Source organism: Diabrotica undecimpunctata, chromosome 4 (genome assembly GCF_040954645.1).
Source record: "Diabrotica undecimpunctata isolate CICGRU chromosome 4, icDiaUnde3, whole genome shotgun sequence".
Classification (NCBI taxonomy): domain Eukaryota; kingdom Metazoa; phylum Arthropoda; class Insecta; order Coleoptera; family Chrysomelidae; genus Diabrotica; species Diabrotica undecimpunctata.
The window spans coordinates 35,362,790-35,375,478 of NC_092806.1; the positions used below are offsets into that span (position 1 = coordinate 35,362,790).

The following is a 12,689-nucleotide window of genomic DNA, read 5'->3' on the forward strand; positions in this document are numbered from 1 at the left end:
AGAACTTTTTATCCGGTGTCTTTAACCTTATCATGCTCTCCACATTGCATCATATGAGCGTATTTCGTGATATTACTCATGTAGATGAAGTGTAGAGGGGATAAGTCGATAAGTACGCTGTGAAGCAGTTGTATAACTGACTCACAGATGACTAATAACTATCTCATAAAATCATATAGCTGACTCACAGATGATCTATAGCTCACTCATAGCTGAATTGGCATAGAAGGTGGGAATTCATGGTATTATATCTGATTATTTCATTGTATATTTTTGATACACCTTTCTACGATAACCAAAAATTCATAGCGCCATTTTTGTTATAGTCTATACGATCTCATGATACTCTACAAGATCTATAAGATCATCGGTATATAGGTCGATAATAAAGCCTAGCTACACTGCTAGATAATCGGTTACACGACTCTGGGATACCTCACATGGTCAGATCCAGCCATCTTTAGACAGTTAGGTCTAGCGAACATCGGACGGTAAATTTAGGCCAATTTCGGTTAGGTTTGGGCGAGATCGGTCCATAGACATATAATACCTAGACTGAGCGTTGCAATCTAAAACCGTTCCCCCATTGCGAAAGAGAAAAAAGATGCGAGCAGTCTTTGTATCTCCTTTTAATGGCCGGTGTTTATCGACCACGTGACCTTCCCATTACCAAACAATCTCCAGTGAGAAAGTCACGTGGTCGATAAACCCCGTCCAGTAGAAAGAAACGCAAGAACTGCTCATATTTTTCTTTGTCGCACTGGGGAAACGGTTTTAGATTGAAACGCCTAGTCTAGGTATTATATCTATAGATCGTTCGGTTAGATCAACTAACTTCAGACTGGTCGGACCGGTAAACGTGTTGTATGTTTACAAGAATGAACCTGTCATAATATTCCCGAGCTGTGCGAATGAGCTATAACCGAAATATATGTATATTTCACCTAAATAATACACATTAATTGTTTTTCACTAACACTGTTACTGTCCGTTTTTACGTTTTTAATTGGATTTGGAACGCTAATCGCTAATCTTTCAGTTTTGTGCTTGGTTAAAATAGAACTGTTGTGATTTTATTAAATTCTACAAGGTTTCGTCAATAATATGAAAATAAAACAAATTAACTTAAGGTAAATTATTACATACAGTAACATCGAGAAATCAGTATTAGAATTTTTTTCTATTTTTTATTTATCAGTCTCATTAACTGCTAATGGTTATTAGTGACATGTTACAGTACGCTACAATTACTTAATTAATTTAAGGAAATTTACAATATTGTTTATGTTATAGTTTTCATCTAATAATGTCTTTAGATCGTTGGAAAGGTTATTGTTGGATTTTTCTTGGGTACATTTTAAATAATTTAACAAATGTTTTAGATTTAGCGTTGTGTTACATCTATCACATACCAGTGGATTCCTTCCGTCAAACAAATATGTGTGTGTTCGTGTATGATCTAAACGACATCGATCAATTCTAACCTGGTTGGCCCCACTTGTGTTTTACTTCCTTCGTGTTTTTTATTCGATTGGGAGTTGTTCCATTCACTTTGCCACTTACATTGGATTCTGGATTTAATTACTGTTTTAATGTCTCAAGCAACCTCTTCACTCACTATTGTTGACTTTTCGTTGTTTGCTGCATCTCTAGCAGAAGAATTTGCTTCTTCGTTTCCTCGAATAGCTTCATGCGATGGGAACCAAACTATTACGATGGCGGTTTTTTTGTGTAAAATATCTAATTCAGTAATTCAGTTTTCACAAGGGAACCAATTTGATGTTTTGGATACAGCTGCTGAATTGTCAGAATGGAACTTGAAGAGTCAGTGATTACCATTGCCTTACTAAGTTGTTCTTCTTTATAATTATCAGTGCTTGTAGGATGGCATAGATCTCTGCGGTGTGAATAGCATTTAATGATGATAAATTGAATTTGTGGTGTTGATCAGAATCTATAACGGAAGCTCCTCAGCTGTATGAGGTTTAGGATGCGTCAATCATCATCATCAATCTGTATAAGCCCACTGCTGGACGTAGGTCTCTCTCAGCTCTTTCCATATGTCTCTGTCTTGTGTGGCTTGCATCCAGTTATTGCTAACATGCTTCAGGTCGTCATTCCATCTAGTTGGTGGGCGTCCTCTGCTCCGTATTGCTTCTTGTCTTGGTCTCCACTCTAAAATACATTTTGTCCATCGATTGTCTGATAATCTGGCGACTTGTCCTGCCCAATTCCATTTTAGCGACGCGATTCTGATCCCTCTTTTGTGATTTTGGGCAGGGGCTGATCTTGCCTTTCGTCGGTACTCTCATACATTTCGCGATAAAAGGATTCGACAACCTCAAGGATTTTGGTTTTATCAGTAGTAATGTAATAGTATATTTATTTAATTTCTTCATTGTTGTGTAGTTGAAAAGAGACAGTCTGAGATTAACATATGGTAAAAGTACTGTCTAAGGTGGAGAGAGTATTAGAATTAAAAAAACCTTTAATCTGTTTTATAGAAAAAACTACTACATCTAAAAATACAGATTACAATTTAATTACTTACATACTATATATATATATATATATATATATATATATATATATATATATATATATATATATATATATATATATATACATATTCTAATCTTTTTAATTGGTAAACGATAGGACCTTAACAGAAGGATACATCTTACACCTATTTTAATACTAAGTTAATTTCAGCTCATGGTTGTTTTCTTGCTTCTTTTGAATATAATTTCATATTTCAAGTTAATTATAAAATGAAATTAAATTATTTGGTTGTTTAAAATTTAAAGTTCGATATGTTGAGTCTGGCAAAATATTTTTGTAGTCAAACGAACGATCGCTATCTATTCAACCGCTGAGTTAAATTAATTCGACATACTCTCTTATCTGTATATTCACTGATCTGTCAAATCCTTTTAGATTACATTTAGTTCAAATCCAACCTTTGTCCATGTGATGACTAAATAAGGGATTCTGTGGTAAATAAAAATGTATATACATAATTTGTACATTTATATGCATCTCTTGGAATAAAGTAAACGATATGACATGATTTTACAATTTTCATTAAATATAATCTCTGAAAATAAAAGATAAAACCAAAAAACTAGGATTGTACGTTTCCAGAGTATTTTTAAGTAGAGCGACTCGCATAAATGGAACAGACCCACATAAAATATATAACTTCTCCTGAAATTGCTCTATCTTTATGTCTAAGCTCACCAGACTATTTTATTGCTTCAATAAAATTCACTTATTTTGACGAGCCAAAGAACGACAACCCCAGCAATTGAAAACATAAAAGGACAAGCGAAAGACGGGGCCTCAGATGGCCCGTTGTTCCTTGATAATATGTAGCTCGTAGTAGCTCCTATTAGAGTGACAAATATTTGAGTTTCGGTATGTTCTCTTTGAGTTGTAACTGTTCAACGGATATTGCGGTCGCTGTAGATATTTTGTCTTTGACTTTTTTCGTTCAAAATTGTTCTGTCAAAGTCAACTTAACTTCGTTTTATGAAAACTAAAAAAGGAACTTTCTGAAATATTGTTTAAAGGATAAAGAATGAAAGAAAAAACATAAGGTTTAGAATATTGGTATATAATACCTGGTAGTAAAATATAATTAAATTAAACTTGCTTGTAGATATACCAAATAAACGTCGTTGGGATAAAACAATGACATTAATCTAAAAACGTGTTAATGAAAACCTTAAAAAAAGAAAAACTTATTATTTTGCAAACGATAGTTTACGTCAGGTCTGAAAGTCTAATCAGACAATTTTGTTTATTGTTTGCAAACATCCCTTCAATGCTTCTCTCGAACTTAATTTATAATGCATCATCCTTTGGATTGTAAAACGGGATTTGCATAGTAAAAATTAATAATTTCTTCTTCTTCTTCTTGTTCATATGCCATCTCCTCTAAGAAGATTGGCAACCATCATGGCAATTCGCACTTTCCATACCGCTGCTCTAAAGAGGTCAGCAGAAGTGTAGTTAAGCCAAGCTCTCAAATTGTTTAACCAGGAGATGCGTCTTCTTCCGCGACTCCTTCTACCCTGTATTCTTCCTTGCATTATTAATTGCAACAAGTTATAACGCTCGCCCCTCATGACATGTCCCAGATATTGCAGTTTTCTGACTTTAATTATATTTAAAACCTCTTTATCTTTTCCCATTCTTCTCAACACCTCGACATTCGTGACTTTATCCACCCAATTTATTCTTTATATCCTTCTGTAGGCCCACAACTCAAAGGCTTCTAATCTGTCCGAAACATCTTTCTTTAATGTCCAAGCCTCCAACCCATAAAATAATGCGGAGAACACGTAGCATCTCAGAAGTCTTATCTTTAAAGAAATTGAAATGTCCCTGCTGCAGAGTACTTTTTTCAGTTTGTTGAAAGAATTTCTTGCCTGTCCTATTCTTGCCTTAATCTATTCTGTGTCTAATCTACTCATTATTTTCGTTAATTATTGTACCCAGATATTTATATTTTTCAACTTTTTTAATTTGTTCTCCATGTATTGTTATGTTTTCTTGGCGCTGTTGGGCTTTTGTAATTACCATAAATTGTGTCTTTTTTGTGTTTAGGGACAATCCGTTTTCTTCACTGACTTCTACCACTCTGTCAACCATTTGTTGTAAATCCTAAACAAATGGTTGACAGAGTGGTAGAAGTCAGTGAAGACAACGAAAAAAATTAATAATTTACTCTTTATTTATTATACTTATGTATACCTAAAAATGAAAATATTTTATACTAATTCCTTCATTTAGTGTTGTATATAAGGTATCTTTACGTTTATATTACTTTAACTATGGTATACCGAGGATACTCCAGTAGTGAGTGACGAATACTGAAGATTTATTTTTTTTTGCAATTTAGCTTACGTAATTTTGATTTCAACCGATGTTACTCATTCTGACAATATTTCAGTGCTAAGTACTTGATTATGGCTTGCATATCTAGATCTGGAATGCTATCGTCTACCACTTATGGACTTAAGATTGACACTTGTTAAGTTACCACCCCTTTATATTATGTAAAAAAATACATAGTACATATTTATAATCTTAGTTTCCAGTTGATTTAATACTAATTTAACGAGCGTTAGACTTGGATCTTGAGTATTCATCATCTTTGGCTCGACAATCCTTTGTTTATACTGACCAGCTGTTACCATATTCTGATTTTTACTGTTCCTAAATCGGAAGAAGTAATGGATAGTAGTCAGTTTGGGTTCAGAAACGGACTAGGAACCAGAGAAGCGTTATTTGCTTTTAATGTGTTAGCTCAAAGATGCATATGAATGTTGAGGTGCATGTTTGTTACGTTGACTTTTAAAAAGCATTTGACAAAGAAGACATAAAAAATTAGTCCAAATTCTAAAGACAAAAAACATAGACCATACGGATAATAACAAACCTCTACTGGAATCAAAGAGCACAAATCGTAATAGATAACGAACTCAGTCCAGAAATTGAAATCAGGAGAGGAGTTAGGCAGGGATGTATTATATCCCCATTACTATTTAATGTATATAGTGAAGCCATTTTTGAAGAAGCATTACTATTCCAAAGTGAAGGAATAATAATTAGCGGAAGATCTATTGACAACATAAGATAGGCAGATGACACTGTAATTATGGCTCTGCTGAACAACTCCAATTACTGCTAAACAAAACAAACAGTTTCTGTGAAAAATATGGACTAAAAATGAATATAAAAAAGACCAAATACATGATAATAACAAAGAAAACAAATATACCAACAAACAATACAATTTGGAAAATGTACCGATAGAAAGGGTTGATAAATACAAATACTTAGGAACCTGGATTTCAGACAATAATGATCAAACAACCAAAATAAGAGCAAGGATAGAAATAGCAAGAAATACGTTTGTAAACATGAAACAATTCTCTGCAACAAAAATCTTAGATCAGAACTGAGAGTAAGAGCACTGAGATGCTACGTGTTTTCGATACTGCAATATGGACTTGAAAGCTGGACATTAAAGCAAGAACACATAAATAAGTTAGAGTCCTTTGAAATGAGGTGTTACAGGAGGATGCTTAGAATAGCATGGACACAGAAGAAAACTAACACGGAAGTATTGCGAGAAATGGGCAAAGAATGCGAAATAATAAACACAATAAAAATAAGAAAGTTACAATATCTGGGACACGTAATGAGGGGACAGCGATATGAACTGCTAAGGCTGATAATACAGGGAAAGATAAGAGGAGGAAGGAGTATAGGAAGAAGGAGAGTGTCATGGTTGAAGAATTTAAGGGACTGGTTTAAATGTAGTTCTATAGAACTCTTCAGAGCAGCAGTAGATAGAGTAAAGATAGTGATGATGATATCCAACCTCCGATCGGGAGACGGCACTTAAAGAAGAAGAAATCGGTCTTAACTCCATCTAACCACCTAATTCGCGCTCGGCCTCCGCTTCTTAGCTGCTTTTTCTCAAGTTGACTCTGTTTTCTTTTATAAAATCTTTTTTCTTCTCTTCTTAGGGTCCAATATTCCTCCTTTGCTCTTCTCGTGCGTCCTGCTTGATTTGTCTCTTGATTCTTTTTTTTTTAACTGGTTTGGGTTTCGCCGATATTTCCGTTGCCTTACTATGTTGCTAGTTACTATGTTTCTACATTTTGGCCACAATTCCTCCACATTTTACGGTTTTAAGGCGCAGATGATACATATTAATTTTGTTTTGTTTCATATGATTATCCTTCTTTAGGTTTGAAAGTGTTATCCTTAGATTACAAGATAGTGGTCACTATCCATGTTTGAACCTCGGTAGCTTCTGACGTCCATGAGATTTTAGGAATGCCTTGCGTCTGTCAAGATGTGATCTACCTGTCCAACGGTTTCGTTATCAGGGAATTTCTATGTTGCTTTGTGTATTATTTTATGGGAAAATATTGTTCCTCCCAGTGCCATGTTTTTGATGCTTGCAAAGTTTATTTGTCTAAACTCTATATCGTTTGACTATTCATAAAAGCTCTCACGTCTTATGGTTGGCTTGAAAAATTACATTTTACCAATTTTTGTATCTAAATAAGCTATAATTAAAGAATTTTCCTTCGTACATTACATATTCTGTTGTTGGTTGTTTTAAAGTTAAGGACTAAAGTTCTGCATCTTGACAGACGCAAGGAATGCCTTGCGTCTGTCAAGATGTGATCTACCTGTCCAACGGTTTCGTTATCAGGGAATTTCTATGTTGCTTTGTGTATTATTTTATGGGAAAATATTGTTCCTCCCAGTGCCATGTTTTTGATGCTTGCAAAGTTTATTTGTCTAAACTCTATATCGTTTGACTATTCATAAAAGCTCTCACGTCTTATGGTTGGCTTGAAAAATTACATTTTACCAATTTTTGTATCTAAATAAGCTATAATTAAAGAATTTTCCTTCGTACATTACATATTCTGTTGTTGGTTGTTTTAAAGTTAAGGACTAAAGTTCTGCATTTTTACTGACTAGAAATGAATGGGGAATATTACTATGGTTTAAATCACTCAAGGAACGTAGGGTGATAAATTTCTTGTTTTCCTGTACTTTTTAATGTATATCTTAGAAAAATATTTGTAATTAAAATAAGAGGTCCTAGAATCACATCAAAAATTTTTCTTCTTAAAATTTTATAATATATATATATATAATTAAACCTTGAGCTAAGATTAATACTATTACAAAAATTAATATTAACCTCAACAGTCTTCCGGCTTGAACCGCGCCAAGCTTTCGACATCCTCTCTGGTGTCTTCTTTAGGACTCCCTAGGTTTCAGTTTCCCGAGACCTCAGACACTACTACACTGATCACTTATCAGACTCGGCGCCCATACAATACACTTTTATTTAGATATTCTACTCTCTGTGTGGAGGCAGAAATATAATACCTCAAATTGAATTTTTACTATATTTCACTTTTTTATCTAATTTGATTCAATGTCTTATTTTACTTATGATCTGTTTTGATTTTAGATAATCTAAAACCAAAGAAACCTGTCGACTTGACAATTTTGAAAAAGGAACAAGAAGCATTTGATACTGTAGATGATGATGACGATGAAGAGTCTGAAGAGGAAATTGATAAAGATGATCTCGAAGATCTTGCTGACGAAACTGAATTGTCTGATGATCCAACCATTGATGACGAAGATGATGACGACGACGATGATATTTATGATGAAGATATTGATTGGGATACTACTCCTTCCAGTACTACCGCTGGATATAAATCTACAATACCTTCAACCACTCCAAGTACTACCACCACTGAGAGAACTACTACTATTGCTACTCCTGACCCATACTTTACTCATTTCGACCCTAGGAATGAACATGAAAGCTACAAACAAGCACAAGTAGGTCTACTTTGACTTAGTTTATATATTTTTTTATTTTTAATGGAAATCGTATCATTGTCATCAATGATATAACGGAATGTTATAGGAAATTTTAATTCTATTGGTGGTATAACGAGATTAAGATAGAAATATGCAATATTTGGAATTAAACTTTGCAAACTTTTTATGTTCATATTAATCCATTTTTTTTTTAATTAATAATAGTTCTTGCCTATAATAGTTCAAATATCCAGTACAGGTGTTTCCTATTTGTGTTTATTTTTCGGGTTATATCTCCATCAACTGTTCTATATGTTTGTACAAGACAGTTAACGATAATGTATAAAATTTTGCTTAACAGAAACAGTGAAATATTGATGTAATATTCACCATCATCAGTTGGCGCTACAGCCATTCATGAGCCTCAAAACATTCTTCCATCTTTCCCTGTCGAGTGTCTGTTTTCTCCATCCCCTTACTCCATTAAATTGTTCTTCACATCATTTTGATAACTGAGTTTAGGTCGTCTTCTTCTTCTTCTGACAGGCCTATTTAGCATGGTTAAAACTGTGCGTCTGGTTTATGAGACAATACTGTTCCCGATCTGGAGCTATGAAGTCGCAGTAAACCATTCAACACTAATATACTACAGACGTTCCGATCACAAATGTATGCTTAGAATAGTAACTGGTGTTACCAAACTTTGCTTAATGATCTTAACATATGTAATGAATCATGGTAAAAACTGGCTAATATCTCTTCACCAACTAGTAGAAGATTATGAATAGAAAAATATATAGGAAATTTATAGTAAACCATTTAAGGATGTCAACTGCTACACGCCCTTCTTCTTACAGTGTATTTACTAATTACTCTGTAATATATTAATTGAATCGAGTGTAAATTACATTATTAAACAATAAATAAACGTTTAAGATCATAATTGCTTATAAAATGAACCTTCTTACTGGAATATAAAGTTTTAGTTTTCAATATTTTGATGCACACGTGTAGCGTACCTACTAGTTTGAATTCCTTATAAAGGAGTTGCAATTAACAAGCGAATGTCTGAATATTCAGTTCAAGATATCTTCTTATGAATAAATTACTCGAGAACTATCTACAAATATGGAGTAACGTAGATTAATTAGATATTGCACTTATAATACAGATAACTAACTGTCCAATTACTGGTGATTGCATGACATGTAATACTTTATAATTAGATGCATTCATAAGGAGTAGTCCTCTTACTTTCAAGATTCACTTGAACTATTTGGAAAAATACATTAACTCTTACATAAACTATCCAATAATTGGGATTTCGCATACCCAACAATTATGTGTTCTTATTAAATGTTTTATCTCATAATTCTTTTTTTGTTTCAAGCCAAAATGTACTATTCTTCACTTTTTTTTAAATCATTTGCAGTCAAACTTCATTTTTTTAAATTGTATAGTGCATGTACTATTCAAAAAATTTTAAAACTTGTCACAATAGCCGTCTAAAAATTGTTTTGTCATATTTTAGAACACAGCCATAAGTATATAATAAAAAATCAACAACGTCAAGCATTATTAATAAAAAATGTTAACGTTTTGAGAGGATTTATATACTTTCTTCATGCAAAGATATGAAACAATTAAGAGAATGTACATTAATTTTACAAATACCTCATCCAAAAGTTGTGTTTTACAAATTTTGCATCAATTTTTTTTAAGGAAATTGGATAATGCAGAACCGACATATTTTGTGAAACAAATCCTGAAATTTTTCGAAATAATGTTCCTAACTTTGTCTTATCTGGTTTTGGTTGTCGAGGGTTGAGTAGTAGATATGCTGTCACAATGTTTCTTATAAACCCTAATAGCTCCAATGGACGCAAACTTTCAACAAATTCATTAGCGTTGGATTAAATTTTATTGTGGTTTTTGAATTCTATATAAACTCCATGCGTTAGAGATTGAAGCAGAGAAAAGATGTACAAAAATTTGTTACCACCATTTATTGTTTCGCAGTTTTGGTTTATAGTTGACGATATTTCCATCCATTAAATCATTCAGTATTATACTGCTGAATTGCCTACGAAACGTCTACCGTTATATATATTTTTTTTTCTGCTACAGAATAACGACGTACCGATTTAGTAGGTTGAACGCCATAACAATTTGAAGCCACATGAACGATTGCATTATCTTTCCACTGCAGCGTAATTATATTTTCACTGATTTTCAACTGAATTTTTCATTGTCCTTTTATTCAACGCGCATTTTTCAATTTTCTTATGTCTAATGGTACCGGTGTAACCATATCTCAATTTACTCATGGCCCTTATTAGTGGAAGTATATTAAAAAAAGATCTCGGCAAAAGTTGTAACCACTGATTCACCTAGTCCTAAGTTACTCTCTCCTAGTAACGTTTCTTTCCGTTGGTAAAGTTCGGTACCCACAAGATAACCATTTGATATATTCTGAGACCAAAACTTAAACCCATATCTAATAGGCTTAACTTTAATTCGCTGTTTACAGCTGTGATGACCATGGACTCATCAACAGATACTGATACGGTTTTCACTAACCGGCACTTATTTTATAAATGAATTGGTTCGTATATATATATATATATATATATATATATATATATATATATATATATATATATATATATATATCGGTAAGATAGTTTCGAAACAAATTCAGATTTCTGCTTTAATCTGAACCTTCTATAAATGCAAGGTATAACAGACGTTGATAAAGATGTTAATAGAGACATGGGGAATCTAAAATTTGCATTCCACGACATGTCTATCAACTAAGCAGAAATCTTTAACGAATTTGTTTCTTGTACTCATACAGAGTAGATCCGAATAAAATAGACAGAGAAGATTATTTTTCACGTTAAGAACGGCTATGAATAACTGTTCTGATGAGACTTATTAAGTCGAAATACATATCAACAGATACATAGACGCTTTGTACGTGAAATCAAGTCTTTGCTGTCTCTTTCATTCAATATATATATATATATATATATATATATATATATATATATATATATATATATATATATATACATATTTATATATATATATATATATATATATATATATATATATATATATATATATTTGCTATAAGTGGTCGTACTTTGGCAAACTTATCATTTTTTTGTAGTTGAGTATTATCTGCAAAATTGTAAATATGTAAATTCTGCAAAATTTTTCTAAAACTATTTCTCGACATTGAGGAAATAGTTGGCGATTACTTTATTTCTGAGTTCCAAATTCATACTCCAGTACATATCTTTTCTAGACCTTTGAGAATAACCAGAATTCAGTAGTATTGCAAAGAATACTTTGAGTTCTGTAATCGAAACCTCAAATTTTTTTGTCCGACATGCCTACTTTATAGTCTCGTCTTTTATGTAGTCAAAGAAATTATCACACCAATAAAAGTGTAAAGAAATGGATTGCATTTTCACAGTGAACATTATTTGGATTTTAAAATAACATATTTTCTCGATATTTATCTTGGGGCAAGTCACTTTTTTTCCAGTCATTTTGTCTATTTGATTTATTCACTGTTTTATTAAATAAAGCAACGTTTATTATAGCTTCATCATCGCTCGTCGAGAACATATCTTCAGCCTCCTGTGTCTCATATTGTAAAATAAGTGTTGCTTTGGCTGGGGCGTTCAGTATCTTTGATGAAATCTTAGAAAAATCATTGACATTCAAATCATCTGGTGATTCAGAATCTCCATCAGTATCTTCCGCTGGAAGATAAATGTATATGTCTGCAGAATCAAACTGCTTCTCATTGAGGTCATCGATTAGATTGTTTAGAGTATCAGCTGAACAACTCGTTTTCTGTCTATAAAATATCTTGACATCCATAATTCCAAACTAAACAGAAAAGCTTAAATTAGTAACAAATGCAGCCAAGTTCTATTTTTGGAACATACAAAAGCTAGAGGTTACTCGGTATATTTCAATTTGAAGTTAAGCATTTAAACGATACAGATATATTAGCAGATATTGGATAATGCAGAAATCGGTGGGTAAATTCAGTATGCACATGTTGTTTTGACATTACCGAATACAAATAGTTCATCAGATTTGAGACCAATAGTGACATCTTGTAACCAGCAGCGATAGTAACAATTGTTCCAGATTTGGATCATGGCAGCGAATGGGTTAAGCTCGTTTTGAATTCAATTATTACTGAATGATAGTCATGGTTCATCCAATTCATCCACTTCACAATTTTCTGCAGTCTTCTTTTATTATTTTCAGTTAAACGTGAG

At 32.7% G+C, this 12,689-nt stretch overlaps 1 protein-coding gene across 1 annotated transcript in view; it reads left to right on the forward strand.

Moving 5' to 3' along the window:
- Appl (amyloid-beta-like protein) overlaps nucleotides 1-12,689 on the forward strand; it is a 671,165-nt gene that overhangs the window by 640,920 nt on the left and 17,556 nt on the right. The window contains exon 4 of the mRNA XM_072529339.1: nucleotides 8,018-8,400. Within this exon, the coding sequence (XP_072385440.1) occupies nucleotides 8,018-8,400 (383 nt within the window). The remainder of the gene's footprint in view (nucleotides 1-8,017; nucleotides 8,401-12,689) is intronic.